This window comes from Carcharhinus amblyrhynchos, chromosome 7, assembly GCF_965287045.1.
Source record: "Carcharhinus amblyrhynchos chromosome 7, sCarAmb.v2.hapA, whole genome shotgun sequence".
Classification (NCBI taxonomy): Eukaryota; Metazoa; Chordata; class Chondrichthyes; order Carcharhiniformes; family Carcharhinidae; genus Carcharhinus; species Carcharhinus amblyrhynchos.
This window is the reverse complement of record NC_137330.1, coordinates 7,135,117-7,151,408: the sequence shown is the minus strand read 5'-3', so window position 1 is coordinate 7,151,408 and position 16,292 is coordinate 7,135,117. Positions and strand designations below refer to the sequence as shown.

The 16,292-nt window shown below is 41.7% G+C and overlaps 1 protein-coding gene across 2 annotated transcripts in view; it reads left to right on the top strand.

Annotated features, from left to right (window-relative positions):
* disc1 (DISC1 scaffold protein) overlaps window positions 1-16,292 on the top strand; it is a 101,639-nt gene that overhangs the window by 58,455 nt on the left and 26,892 nt on the right. For both annotated transcript variants that reach the window (XM_080191867.1, XM_080191866.1), the window contains exons 10-11: window positions 4,580-4,640; window positions 14,571-14,829. In XM_080191867.1, coding sequence (XP_080047993.1) covers window positions 4,580-4,640; window positions 14,571-14,829 — 320 coding nt within the window. The remainder of the gene's footprint in view (window positions 1-4,579; window positions 4,641-14,570; window positions 14,830-16,292) is intronic.

Here is a 16,292-nt window from a genome sequence, read left to right as displayed (position 1 = left end):
ATTTTTCCTGTCTAGGCCCCTCATAATTTTTTTCACCTCTTTAGGTCACCCCTGAGTCTCCTCTGATCTAAGGAAACCAATCATAGCTTATCCAGATGCCTCACAGCTGCAATTTTCAAGCCCTAGGAACATTCTTGTAAATCTGTTCTGTACTCTCTCCAGACCAATTATATCAATCCTGTAATGTGGTGACTAAAACTGCATACAAAACTCCAGCTGTGGTCTAATCAGTATTTTATGCTGTTCCATCATTAAATCCTTGTTTTTATATTCAATACCTCATCCTATAAGGGAAAGCATTCCATATGCTTTCTTGAACATCTCATCTTGTCACATTCAAGGACCTATGGACATGCACTCCAAGGTGGCACATTTCCTCAACCCCTTTCTATATCTTCCTGTTTATTGAGTGTTCCCTTGTTTTGTTTGTCCTTCTCAAATGTATTACCTCCCATACCTCTGAATTGAATTACTTTCGTCACCTCTCTGCTAACGTGACAAAACCATTGATATCATCTGGGGCTGGCAGCTATCCTTTTCTCTATCAACATTATGGAAGACTTGGTTGAATCTGAGATGCCTGATGATTGTTACTATAACCATGCAAGAATGATGTAGAATTACATCGAGAGAAAGTGTCTACTGAAGTTCCAAATCATACTCGTATGGTCAAGGACAGCCAAATTCCAGAATGTTTTATACAACCAAAGAAGAATAGACATCCTCCTGATTGACTTCTTATTGCCACCAAACGAGAAAATGTTGGAAAATCTCAGGTCTGGCAGCATCTGTAAGGAGAGAAAAGAGTTGACGTTTCGAGTCCAGACAACCCTTTGTCAAAGTTCGAGCACATATTAGAAACACCACTTTGGAAGTGGCATTATCAGAACAAATGAGACGGAGACAGAGGAGCTGAGAGAAAGAGATGAAGTCCTTACAGGATGTAGCGTGTGAAGAGCTGTTGCCCAGATAGCTGTGGGAGTCAGTGGGCTTGTAGTGGATATTGGTAGATAGTCCATTACTGGAAATGGAGACAGAAAGGTCAAGGAAGGGAAGAGAATTGACTGAGATGGACCAGGTGAAGATGATAGAGGGGTGGAAACTGGAAACGAAGTTGATGAATTTTTCAAGGTCTGGACGAGAGCATGAAGCGGCACCAAAATATTCATCAATGTACTAGTAAAAGAGTTGTGGGAGAGGACCTGGGTAGGTCTGGAACAAGGAATGTTCCAATCCCCATAAAAAGACAAGCATAGCTAGGACCCATGAGGGTACTCCTTTTGATTTGGAGAAAGTAGAGTGAATTAGAGGAGAGATGGAACGAGTTCAGCCATGTGGAGAAGAGTGCTGGTGGATGGGAATTGTTCAGGCCTCTTTTCAAGAAAGAAGTGAAGAGCTCTCAGGCCACCCTGATGTGGGGTGGAGTTGCAGAGAGATTGCATATCCATGGTGAATTGGAGGTAGTTAGGGCCTGTGAACTGGAAGCTGTGAACATGATGCAAGGCATCAGAGGAATGATGGATGTAGGTGGGGAGAGAATGGACCAGGGGAACGAGAATGGAGTCAAGGTAAGAGGAAATAAGTTCAGTGGGGCAGGAGCATGCTGACACAATGGGCTTAACGGGACAGTCCTTTTTTGTGGATTTTGGGAAATAGATATAGGCTGTCCGGGGTTGGGAGACTGAGGTGGGGAGAAGGTATCTGGAGGAAATGAGGTCGGTGACGGTATTGGAGGTAATGGCTTGATGTTCAGTGGTGTGGTCATGCTTCAGGGGGAGTTAGGAGGAAGTATCTGAGAGTTGGTGCTCAGTCTCTGGGATAGAGGTCAATATGCTAGACAACAGCAGCACCGCTTTGTCATCAAACCGGCCGACAATGTCAGGGTTGGACCTGAGGGAGTGAAGGGTGGAAAGTTCATAAGGAGAGAGGTTGGAGTGGGTGAGGGGGCAGAAAAATTGAGATGGCCAATGTCCCGTCGATGGTTCCCAGTGAAAAGATTGACGGCAGGTAATTGTCCTGGTGGGTGTCCAGTTGGAGGTAGAATGTTGGAGATTCCTGAAACGATCTGTAGAACAGGGGAAGGACTTCTGCCCAAAGAAGTGGGCATGGAGACAAAGGCAACAGAAGAAGAGTTCAACATCATGTCGAGCCCAGAATTCATTGAGGTGGGGATGTAAGAGTACAAAGCTGAGTCCTTTGCTGAGAACAGCATGCTCAGTTTCAGAGAAGGGTGGGTTGGAAGATATGGTGAAGATGTGGCAAGGGCTGGGGCTAAAAGAGATGGAGTTCAAGGAATTGGGACTGGTGGAGAGCTTGGGATGGGCAGTGGTGTTGATAAGTCGTTGAAGCTTGCGTTGCTTTCCATCTGCAAGAAACAGGAGAAGCTTTTTGTTAAGGTATCAAATGATACGGAGGATGAAATGCAACTGGGGACAGGGACAGCTTTGAAAGGTAAGACGATGTTGCTGGAGAGAAATGTCGAGCGTCTTCATGTAGCGGCGCATGGAACTGAGTGGCTTTCAGGATGCGGTGAGAACAGCAGTTGGAAGAATGCTTTATAGCCTGGAGGTACCTGTACTCTGAGGATTACATGCAGGGTGGAATTTGAGTTGAAATCCGCATGGGGTAAGTCGGAGATGAAGACAACCACTGAGGAAGGAAATGCAGCTGTGGAAGTGAGTCCTGGTAAATACCCTGTCCAACACTAAAGAAGAAATGGAAGGCAGTGAAAATGGATAGAGGGAGAGAGATATGGAAATCCTGTCGGAGAGAAGAGGAATACTTCTTCAGGCTAGGCATTCCTGGAAGAGAAGTGGCAGTGAGTTAAACACTGGATAAAAGCAAATTACTGTGGATGCTGGAATCTGAAACCAAATGAGAAAATGTTAGAAAATCTGAGCAGGTCTGGCAGCATCTGTAAGGAGAGAAAAGAGCTGACATTTCGAGTCCAGATGACCCTTTGTCAAAGCTGTTTGGTTTCAGATTCCAGCACCCATAGTGATTTGCTTTTATCCCGACTTTTTTATGGGCTGTGTATAATGTTTAATAGGACATTGTACTGTCTAGAATATTATTGATCCTGTGTATATATCATACGAATTTGTTGTCATGACCACAGAAGGGGGAATGATGATGTATTTTAACTGGTTGTCTGATTGCTTTAAGAACTGATCATATGATTTGATGGTGATGTCATTAGTGTTTCACAGACTGCTGTTTAGTTCTGTTTTCTACCCTGTCAAGCTCAGATTTCCTAGAATAAATCTGTTGTTAATTTGCATCTACGTGTGCAAACCATCTCTTTTTCTTTTTTGTTTAAAACCCACAACCCCTAACATAGTTCTGACATTGCAACATCTTTCTCACCAATCACATTCCCACCAAGTTTCATGTCGTCAGTAAACTGATAAATATTGCACAAAAACAGAGAGCTGGAAAAACTCAGCAGGTCTCGGAGAGAAAACATTGTTAATGTTTCCATTGTGCATGACCCTTCTTAAGAATCAGATATTCCATTTGGTTCCCTTATCCAAAACATTGATATATATTGTGAATACCAGAAGCCCAAGCACAGATCCCTACAGGGGTCTTCGTGGAGTTTGCACATTCTCCCTGTGTCTGCGTGGGTTTCCTCTAGGAGCTCCGGTTTCCTCCCACAGTCCAAAGATGTGCAGGTTAGATTGATTGGGCATGCTAAATTGACTCTAGTGTCAGGGGGATTAGCAGGGTAAACGTGGGGTTAAGTGAATAGGGTCAGAGTTGGATTGTGGTTGATGCAGACTTGATAGGCTGAATGGCCTCCTTATTCATTGTAGGGATTCTATGATATTCTACTAGTTGTGTCCTTAAAAAGCTCCAGCAAGTTTGTCAGACATGATTTCCCTTTCATAAATTCATGTTGATTTTGTCTAATCCTGTTGATATTTTCTAAGTGTCTTGATCACATCCTTGAGAATTGACTCCAGCATTTTCCCTACAATTGATGTTGGGCTAATCGGTAATTCCGTTTCCTCCCTCCCTCCTTTTTTAAATTGTGGTGATACATTTGTCATTCTTCAATCAGCTTTCAGCCCTGTTAATTTCTCCATCATTATTTTTTGTGATACTAAATTCCTTCACTTTCACCTTCTCGCTCGACCCTTGGTTCCCTGGGATTTCTAGGAAGTCATTTGCATCTTCCTTGTGATCATGCTTATGGAATTGTAAAAAAAAAATGTTGACAGTTTATCCTAAACATACAGATGAAACTGAGGTCCAATTTCAAACCTGCCTTGGGCCTTGTTCAATAAGATGCAGTTGCTTTTGCAGTGTAAAGTTTGGGCCCAGGAACCAACCCCTCTGATTTCTATCCCTATATAATCACTAAATTGCATATAATTACAAAATGTACAAGAAGAGCAGTTCTGTTTCTGGCTGAGAGTCACAGTGTAGGTTTTAAATTTTTATTGATGATTATCATCTTGCAGTTGAAAAAAGTCTCTTAGAATTGCTACAGAATGTGGAAGATAGCCAACAAATGTTTGGTGTTATTCTGTTCAGTATTAGATATTGATGGTTCATATCTTGTTTTCATTTGCAGAGAAAAACCTGAAGGAAAATGTTTTCAAGTATATGGAAGTCCTGGAAGACAAACTTCATAGGTAAGGCTTCCTGTTGGATATTTAGATAACAGGCTGCAGAATTTGAGATTTTGATTCATGCACATCTTTATTCTTCCAATCTATGCATATCTTTATTATTCCAATTTATAAATTGTGCATTTGTTACATCTTTACAACAAAGTAATTGCAATTTACCGGTAATTGCAATTGCTATTAATACATGGTTTATTTGAGAAAACTGAAGTTTAAAGTAGAATTGTAACAAAAAAGTTCTACTGCAAAATTGTAAGTGCTGGATTCTAGTTTCAATATTTCATTATGCTTGCCTGGGTCATACAAGAACACACTGATTTGGAACACAAGTAGACCATTCAGCCACTGGAGTCTGCTCGCGGCTGATGTTCATGGCTGATCTGATTGCAGCTTCAGCTCCACTTTCCTATCTACCTCCCCGTAACTGACTCCCTTGTTAATCAAACATCTATTTCATTCCATCTTGAATACATTCAATGACTCAGCCTTCTCTGCTCTTTGGGGAAGAGAATTCCACAGCCTGACGATACTTTGAGGAGGAAAAAAAATCTCAGTTTTAACTGTGTGACTCATCATTTTTAAACAGTGTCCCCAATTTGTACACACTTTCTTCCTCCCCCATCTCTCAGCAAGGGGATACATTTTATCAACGTCACCCTGTCAAGACCTCAAAATCGTTTATATTTCAATAAGAGTGCCTTTCATTGTTCTAAATTTCAATGGGTATCAGCCCAAACTGCTCAACTTCTCCTAAAATAACCCTTTTTATCATTAATTGAATGAATATTCTCTGACTTGCTTCAAATACAGTTGTATCCTTTCTCAAATAAGACAACCAAAACTGGGTATGGTAATTTTGATGCGGCCTAAACAGTGCTGTATACAGCTGCAGTAAATATTCTACGTTTTATACTCAACGCCACTTAAAATTAATGACAGCATTCCATTTATCCAACATTTATCTTCCTAATCATTTGCACACCAATATATTATGATTCATGTACCACTACCCAGATCCATCATCTTTTGAGTTTTGCGGTCTCTATCGTTCAAAAAAATGTACTGCTTTTCAGTTCTTCCTCAAAGTGGACAAGTTTACATTTTCTCAACCTTATATGCCATCTGCCAAATTTTTCTGCCTTCACTTAACCTAACCCTAACCATTGGAGACTCAAGTCCTCTTCATATCTTAGCTTTCTGCCTATACTTGTGTCATCAGTGAAGTTAGCTATCACACATACAGTCCATTCATACAAGTCATTGATATCGATTGTGTATAGCTGAGGCCCCGGCTTGATCCTTGTGGCTCTCCATTAGCTACAGCTTGCTAATCTGAAAATGACCCATTTCTTCATGCTACTTGCTTTCTGTTAGCTCGCCAATCCTCTATCCATAATATTATCCCTGCACCATGAGCTCTTATTTTGTGTGTGACTTCTTGATGTAGCTACTGATTGAATGCCTTTAGGAAATTGGATTCCCCTTATCCAACTTTTTTGTTAATTAGTCAAATGTGATTTCCTTCTCAGTAAACCATGTTGACTCTGCCATGATTGTATTATGACTTCCTAAGTGTCCTGCTATTATACCTCCTCAATAGTGGATTCCAGCAATTTCCTATAACCAATTTAGGCCAACTGACCTATAGTTTCCTGCTTTCTGTCTCCGTCCTTGAACAAAGGTGTTACATTAAATGATATTCCAATCCATTTGGAATTTCCCAGAAGCTAGGGAGTTTTGGAAGATCACAGCCAATGCATCAATTATCTTTACAACCACTGCTTTTCAGACTCAATGATGCAAGCCATTAGAATCATAGAATCACTGCAGTATAGAAGGAGGTCATTGAGCCTATCGAGCCTGTACTAACAACAATGTCACCCAGGCACTATCTCTGTAACCCCTTATATTTACTATGCTAATCCCCTTGACTCTCAGTGGCAATTTACCATGGACAATCAACTTGACTCCCACATCTTTAGAGTGTGGAAGGAAATTGGAGCACCCAGAGGAAACCGACAGAGACATAGGGAGAACCTGCAAACTCCATACAGTTACCCGAGGCCAAAATTGAATCCGAATCTCTCATGCTGTGTGGCAACAGTGCTAACCACTGTTCCACCCTTATTAGGTACTGAGGACTTAGTAGCCTTTAGTTCCAATAGTTGTCTCAAATCTTTTCCCCAATGATTGTGATTGTTTATAATGTTCCTCTCTCCCTTCATCTTCTGATTTTCAAGTTTTCTTTGGACTCTGTGTCAGACATATCATCTCCTCTGTGCAGTACTGTTGACTTACTTCAGTTACAAAATTCTATTCTGTGACAATAATTAACATGTATTACATATAACCACTTTCAACTGATTGCCATATAACTGCTATTGTCAAGCAGCTCCTTATTAACTAGGTTATTTAATAAATCTTGCAGTTTGAAACTTCTATGTCAGAGTCTGACTCTTGATCTAAATTTAAACTTGAAAAAACATATCATAAATTCATGTGTCAACCAAATTTAATGCTCGTGGGTTGTGAGATGATGCACAAAGATAAAAGCAAAATCCTGTGGATCCTGGAAATCTGAAATGAAAACAGAAAACGCTGGATGCACTCGTGAGACAACTTTTGTAGAATGAGAAACAAGTGTTCAGGTTTTAGGTTGATGATCATTCGTCAAGACGATTTCAGAAGATGCATGGCCTCCTTGGACCAGGAGTAAAATAAGCAGTGTCTCTTAACAACAAAATATTATACATTCATCCTATATGCAAAATGTTATTTTGCTTCTAAACTGGATTCTGTTTAATATTACCTCCTTTTAAGAATACAAAGGTTGGAATTTTCCAACAACTCAGACGCATCACACATTCACAAGAATCTCGCTCAATGCCAGCTCAAGGGTTACCACCACTCACTGTTCCACACACACCTTCATCTTCCTTGCAAGTCATGGCCCCATTCACCACCCATACATACTAGACATCCTGATCACCTGAAACGTAACAGAGAATGCTGAAAAAACTCAGCAGCTCTGGCAACATCAGTTTCAACTCCATTTGAATCCATACCACAGAGACATGCACTTCAGTGGGACCTAATTCTAGAGTAGCCTCAGGGTCCTAATATGGTGAGCACGTTGCACTGTTTGATTCACAGCTGACGGAAGGCAGAACATCCCAGTTTGCTGGAACTTGGAGAATTGCCAGAAGCCAGGAACCTGCTGAATCCAAGTCCGATGAGTCTCTGGATTCAGTCATGCCTCAGTTGCTGGAACTGCAAAGAAAGGTTCTGGAATATGAGGAAACAATGTCAGCTGCCCTCCTCCGATTGAAAGGCACAATGAAAGAGTCAACTTGCTTTCGGACTGAGGCAATGTCACCAACGTGCCAGTGCACTAGTAAGATGGCAGCCACCATGGAGACCTTGGTCCAGGACTTCAGTCCTACACTGCTACGGGAACGGCACTGCATGGCTGAGGCACTTGCTGGCATTCAGCTTTGAGGGTGTCCTGTGTGTGCCTGATAGCCATCATCCTCGGGTTCAAAGATCTCCTCACCCTCAGCCCTGTTGATGTTTTTCTCATTGGAAAAGATGTGCAGCACCTCCATCTTCTCCTCCAGGATCTCCACCCCACTGCAGCACCAGGTTTTGGAGGGTACAGCTGGTGTCAATGGTGCACGACACTCTCTATGGACTATATTGCAGGGCTCCTTCAGACTGCTCCAGACATCAGAACGTTATTTTTAGCATCCCAATAGTTTGCTCCATCAAAGTGCAAGTTGCAACTCAAACCTCATTGTACCTTCTCTCTACTGCACTTTTGAGGCCTTTGCAGTGAGCCACATTTCAGTGGATAGTCTTTGTTCCCTACGACCCAACCTTGCAAACTCTGAACCCTGGAAGATGTCAGGAATCTGAGAATGCACGAATCATGGACTTTTAGCAGAGTTGTGCACAGCCCTATATGCAATGGTTGCAGACCAGATGAACATTTAGTGATGTGGTTGCTAAAGAGATCTGAGTGCCACATGAGTGCACTCGATAGCACCTGCATCTGTGGAAAACCAGAAATCTGCAAACCTCACTGCTTTTGCTTCCTGGATTGCCTGATCTCAGTCAAAATACAGTGTTGTATGTCTTTGCAAAGGTACGATCTGTGACTTCCTGGCTGCACTTTCACGTAAAGGCTTGAGATCCCACAGAGGTTGCATTGAAGCCCTAGAAGGAGACACTGCGTGAAAACTGAGCACTGTGGTCACTTTTACAGACACTGGCAGTGGATGCCATGGTGACAAATCCTGCAGCAGGTGTCATATGTGACTAGCCAGTTCCCTGGACATGCACATTCTTCGTGACAGTGGTTCTTAGCCATCTGCAGGAAAGACAAGTGCTGAGTATAGACTGTGGGCCTGTTGATGTGGTGACAAGTGATGGCTGTCTGGGGTTCATCCTCTGCATGCAGAGGAGGCCCTGCCACCCATTGCTTTTGAGGTTTTTGCTTTGGGCTTTGGCAAACCAACTGCCACTGTGACATTTTTCTTCATCTTCCCCCTGTTCTACAAGCAGTAGTATGGAGATGCTGGCATTGGACTGGAGTAAACACAGTAAGAAGTCTGAACACCAGTTTTAAGTCCAACAGGTTTATTGGTAGTAAATGCCACAAGCTCACCTCATGAAGGAGCAGTGCTCCGAAAGCTAGTGGCGTTTACTAACAAATAAACCTGTTGGATTTTAACCTGGTGTTGTGAGACTTCTTACTCTATAAGAAATAGGGCAGACTGGGCAATAACCAGGCTCCATTTTCCTGATAGTGCAGTGAGAAGACCATCAAAGAGAAAATCACTATGGGTTACCATTTGTCTGCTGAAGGTCACCCTTTCTCCAGTAATCACCTGAGACTACCTTGTAAGGTCCCTCTGCATGCTGAAGAGTCCTGGCCATCACATGGATGCTTATTGTTTACTGGGCTTAATGTTTGACCAAACCGCATCAGCACGTGTGTGTTCCTTGGATTACAGAAGGCACATAGCACTGTATAGTTTAACATAAAACAAGGGATTAGGAAAAACCCCTTGGCTAGTATTCCACGGCCACCTTCCTGGGTGTGTGCAACGAATTAAATGTGGTCATTGGCACACTCAGACATTACTGCTGTGAGCTGAAGCTAAATGTTATTGTTGCCCATGCCCTTGGGTTCCCTTGCCTCCCTTAGTTCCTGTACTCATGTCTGTGCACCGCAAGGCAGTCATGAAGAAGCTGCAGTGGATACTTGCCTGTGATTCCCCCAGTCTATGGAGCTGCTTCCTTGTATTGGGATCTTCGCAAGTACTGTGCTAACCTGTGTCTACAAATACCCCTCGAAATTCAGGTCACGAGGCATACGCCTTTAAAATCTTGTCATTCTGAAATCACGTCAATGTGGGATTTAAATTGGGGAATGGTTCTGGCATGTGGTCACAATAATGAGATATAAATATATTATAATTAAATTCCTTATTTTTGGCTAACAGGGGAAGGGACAATCTTTTCCTGGATTTACACTGCTGTGTAATGCACCTAGGGCTTTTTCGTGATATTTTCCAGTTTCGTAATTAAACATGCCTGTCTGATTGGGTGTGGAAAATCCCAGCCATTAATTTTTCTTTAAAAACATTTGGATTTTCACGTATAAATATTACTTGTCATTTGTATTGTTTTACTATGGTTTATTCCTCCACTTTCAAATGTAAGTCAAAACATGTGGCTTTTGTCCAACTAAATATTTTGGAAGTTGTATTTGCTGTCTGCTTACAATCTGCAGTAACATTTGATGTGACAATATAATATGAAAGTACTGGCTTTGGATTACAACAGGAGATATCACATTGTATAAAAAGGAGATACAAAAATGTTTCATGACCCAGGTGAAATAAATCTCCATTTCATATTGTACAGTTTCTTTAACCAGCGAACATAGCCTAAAAATTAGAGCCAGATCATTCAGACATTAAGTTGGGAAACACCACTACATGAAAAAGGTGGCAGATGTTTGGCAATACAGTTGGTGTCAGTTTTTAATTTTCAGATTGATGGAGTTTTGTTAATCTAAGGGTGTTCAGGTATATGGGGTAAAGGCAGGTACATGAAGTTAGATCAACCATGGTCTCAGTGAATGATGGAATAGACACGAAGAGCTAAATATCCAACTTTTTATTCTTGTGTTTAAAAATGCAAGTAGTACTGATTTGTTATTCAATTTTCATTCTTAAAATGCATGATTCAATGGAAAATGATTGGATCATTTAACCTAAACAAACTATGACTAGCAGAACGTCTTTATGTCCCAAGATGTTTCATTACATGGCAAAAATCAAATATGGGACCTCAGGTCTTATTGTAATAACCTTAAACATAGAAGACAAATCAGGTTGATAGAAAATGTTTTGAAGTAAAGTTTGTCTGATTCCATCAAAGTTTTGGAGGCTATTTGTGGCAAGCATTCATTTGAATTAAGGAAGGACGTTTCCAACAATGTTTAAAATACATTAAAACGTTTGAGTTAGTGTAATACATCTTTGCTTTTGCATCAAAATTACTTTTGCGCTAAGATTAACTCGTTGTTCAGATTATTGCTTTTTGCAGGATATTGTGGTATAGAAAATAGATACCTCATTTGCTTTACATAACTGCACTCTTTTGGATGCATTTTTGTATGGAGCACCTTGTCTTGTTGCTGAGAGATTTAGTTTAACATATGTGCAGGATTCTTTGGCTTCCCTGCAGTGTGTTTTTCAGCAGCTGGAGGTGACACACCAATGGCTGGCAGCGGGATCTTCTGGCCGGTTTGCTATCGATGGGATTTCAATGGGAACAGCGGAGTTCACTGCCGGCAGGATTAGAAGATCCTGCTGGTGTGAAGAGCCAGAAGATAAGAACATAAGAAATAGGAGCAGGAGTAGGCCATCTAGCCCCTCGAGCCTGCCCCACCATTCAGTAAGATCATGGCTGATCTGTTGTGTCTCAGTTCCACATTCCCACCCTCTCCCCATAACCCTTAATCCCCTTGCCTATCAAAAACCTATCAACCCGTGCCTTAAAAATAGCCTCCACCACTTCAACGGGCAGAGAACTCCAGAGATTCACCACCCTTTGAGTGAAGAAGCTCCTCCTCAACTCCGTTCTAAAACCCCCCCCCCCCCCCCCCCCCCCTTATCTTGAGGCTGTGCCCTCTAATCCTACTGTCCTTTCTGAGCGGGAAGAGCCTATCCATCCCATTCATCATCTTATACGTCTCAATGAGATCTCCCCTCATTCTTCTCAACTCTAACAAGTACAAGCCTAGTTCATTCAGCCTTTCCTCATAGTTCAACCCCCTCAACTCTGGTATCAGCCTAGCGAACCTCCTCTGCACTCCCTCCAAGGCCAAAATATCCTTGCGTAAGTGTGGCGACCAAAACGGCACACAGTACTCCAGCTGTGGCCTCACCAATGCCCTATACAGCTGCAGCAAGACCTCCCTACTTTTATACTCAATCCCCCTCGCTATGAAGGCCAGCATCCCATTCGCCTTCCTGACCACCTGCTGCACCTGCAGGCTGGGCTTTTGCGACTCATGCACAAGGACCCCGAGGTCCCTCTGCACCGTCGCATGCTGCAGTTTTTCGCCACGTAAGTAATAATCCTTCCTACCATTATTCCTACCAAAGTGGACAACCTCACATTTGCCAACATTAAATTCCATTTGCCAGTTCCTGGCTCATTCGCCCAGCCTATCTAGATCCTTCTGCAGACCCTCCACACCCTCCGCGCAATTTGCCGTTCCACCAATCTTGGTGTCATCAGCAAATTTCGACACCATACACTCGGTTCCCTCCTCCAGATCATCTGTATAAATGGTAAATAGCTGAGGCCCCAGCACCGACCCCTGGGGCACTCCACTAGTCACCAACTGCCAATCCGAATAGTACCCATTGACCCCCACTCTCTGCCTCCTATTTGACAGCCAATCCTCTATCCACGCTAACACCCTACCCCCAACTCCATGCTCCCTGACCTTCTGTAATAACCTCTTATGAGGCACCTTGTCAAACACCTTCTGAAAATCAAGAAAGACCACATCCACCGGCTCTCCTCTATCCACCGCCCTAGACACATCCTCATAGAACTCCAATAAATTCGTCAGACACGACTTCCCCTTAACGAAACCGTGCTGCGTCTGCTCTATCAAACAATTCTCCTCAAGATGCCTCGCTATTTTCTCCTTGATCGTGGATTCTAACATTTTACCTACAACAGACGTTAAACTATCCGGTCTATAATTCCCTGCCTTTTGCCTGCCACCCTTCTTAAACAACGGCGTAACATTAGCCGTTTTCCAATCCTCCGGCACCTCCCCGGAATCCAGCGACGTTTGGAAAATAATCACCAAGGCATCCGCTATCACCTCCGCCATTTCTTTCAGAACCCTTGGATGCATTCCATCCGGTCTTGGGGACTTGTCCACAATCAGTCCCTCCAGTCTGTCGAGCACCGCCTGTCTAGTAACAATAATGTCATTCAGGCCCTCCACTCCTACCATCTTTCCATCACTAACACCCGGCAAATTATTCACGTCCTCCTCCGTGAAGACCGAAAGAAAAAAGTTATTGAAGGCCTCTGCCATCTCCCCATCCCCTACCACTAAGTCCCCCCTCTCATCCTCTAAGGGTCCAACGTTCACCCTAGCCAGCCTCTTCCTTTTTATATATTTATAAAAACTCTTGCTATCCTTTTTTATATTAAGCGCTAGCCCAGCTTCATAGTTTCTCCTACCCTTCTTTATCAACAACTTTGTCATTCTTTGACATTTAAACCTCTCCCAATCCTCTTCTCTCCCACTACTCTTAGTTACTCTAAATGCATCCGCTTTCAATTTAACACTTTCCTTTACCTCCTTCGTTATCCACGGCTGATTATCTCTCCTCCTATGATCCTTTTTAACCATCGGAATAAATTTCTGCTGAGCACCAAGAAAGATCTCCTTAAAGATCCTCCACTGTTCCTCAGTAGACCTACCTTCCAACACGCTCCCCCAATCAACATTCGCCAATTCTTCTCTCATCCTAGCATACTCCCCTCTGTTCAAACAAAGGACACATGTCCAGGAACCCACTTTCTCCTCCTCCATCTGCATCAGAAACTCCACCATACAATGATCACTGTTCCCAAGAGGGTCCTTCACCACAAGGTCCCTAATTCTACCCGCCTCATTACATAACACCAGATCCAAGATAGCTCACTCCCTCGTCGGCTCCAACACACAGTGTTCAAGGAAACTATCCCGGCAGCATTTCACCCCACATGATTGCAAGTCAATACAGTTGTTTTTACCTTATGCCAGGGTATAAGCATTACCAATTCCAGTTATTTGGCTACTTGATTGTGTGACACACAAATTTGAAGTAGGTTAATGGTAGATGCAGTTGAATTTTTTTTGATTTGATTTATTGTCACATATTAGCATACAGTGAAAAGTATTGTTTCTTGCGTGATACATAGACAAAACATACCGTTCATAGAGTATATAAGGGAGAAGGTAAGGAGAGAGTGCAGAATGTAGTGTTACAGTTATAACTAGGGTGTGGTGAAAGATCAACTTAATGCAAGATAGGTCCATTCAAGAATCTGATGGCACAAGGGAAGAAGCTGTTCTTGAGTCAATTGACATGTGATTTCAGACTTTTGTATCTTTTTCCCAATAGAAGAAAGTGGGGTGTGGGGGTCCCTAATTATGCTGGTTGCTTTGTCAAGGCAGGGGGAGGTGTCGACTTTCCGCTTCCTGCTAAATTACTGATTAAATGTGTATGATTATATTTTGAGTGACAATTTAAATTATCATCTGAATTTGAACAAGTAGATCATTTGTGGTGTAATTGGCAGCTTTGACAGGATACCTCTAACTTTCGTTGGCTCTCCTTTCAGTTTTGGAAGCCAGCTGCTAGAGAAAGTGTGGGAAGCAGACTTGGAGGCCTGTCAACTCTTTATCAAAGGTTTACAGCTGAAAGAGAGGGGTTATAATGCCTCTGAAATGGAAGAGTTTCAAGCAGATGAAGATAACAAGGCCTTGGAAGATGCATGTACAGAGGTTGAGGACACAAAGGAGAGTGCCTTTCCAAGTAAACAAGAATGGAGTGCAAGATGGTGTTCTCTCTCTAAACAAAAAGAAACTGATTCATCCAAGGTAAGCATTGTAATTTTTATTCCACATGTAGCAGTTTTGACACTGGTTACCAATGCAGTGTTACTGTGAAAATGTTTCTCAGCTGTATTTGTGAGATTTGTATTTTTATGCAGATAATTTTTAAAACCGAGAAAACCAGCTAATGTATTTGTAGTGTTACTTCTGTGGAAACAGCAGGATAAACCTCCATGTGAGTTGTTACGTTTACTTTCTTTTGTTTTAAGCCATAAAATTTTGTTACGTTTATTCCAATGATAATGATCATTACACTGCCTTGTGTAGGCATAGTTTTGGTGTTTCAGTAACCTTTCTATTGAGGAGCACCATTAATTTTTTGAGTGGAAAATAAGAAGGCATGGTCAGGTATCCACGTAGAAAGGGGTTGATCTGTTTGCCAGTGTGTAAATTGAAACAAGGCATTTGTCCATTAGCTTGTCAAGTTGACTTTGTGCAAACGACAGTCTGATTTTGCTAAACTGAATGAAAAACATTTATGCTATATACAGACAGAATCAAAAGCACAAGTGATGAAAAGATGTGGGAATTACGTTTGTGTACGTGTGCTGTTGGAAAGTTGAACAGAAATAGTTCAGGAATTGTCTAGTGAAAGCTTCAAGTCCACATCTAAACCAAAGGAAAATAATCTGAAAATTAAATAGCTCAAATTAACAAACAAAAACAGTGTTTGAGATATGTAGTTGATCAATATTTGCATGTATAACCTTCAGCTGAATAGAGAGAAATTTTGTTTAGTGGAATTTGAATGAGGAAAATCCAAGCAGAGATGAAACAAGAATACTAGTATTCACTCTCTGATATTATGGGAAGCAGAAACTTAGGAAAATGTCATGAAGACTAAATGGGATGGACCAAAAAGGTTGCAGTGTAGCATTCGCTAATGTTGCTGCAAGTTTTTCCATGGTCTACATTTTCATAATAATATTTACGCATATTTTACAAGTGGGAATAAGAGGCAATATCTGACTTAATGCTCTAAAACCAATATCTAACAATGTCACTTCCTAAAATGAGTTGCATATGCTCTAACATAACTTTCCATTTGCCCATTTAATCATCGAACACTATTACAGTACGCTTCAAACAAAACCATATAGAATATTCTTTCTTATTGGATTCAGTTGACAGTTGGATTCAATTTAATATATTTTTAATATGCTTTCAAAGTGCTAACTTAACAACACTGAATACTTCTGGATTCATATAGAGCTTCAGAAAAACGGAACCTGTCATTACTGTTATAAGATAGGTTTAGTGCTATGTTTGACAACAATTATTTCTCTTCCTTCTGCTGACTTAACTAATAGCCTTCCCATATTACATACTATTGCATGTCAATTTTCAGTTTAGATTCTGCATGGAGATCAGCAACTTTGTAATTGAACCTGATTTTGACTCTTCTCTCCAACGTATTTAATAGTTTGTGGTAAATACCTGAAGCTTAC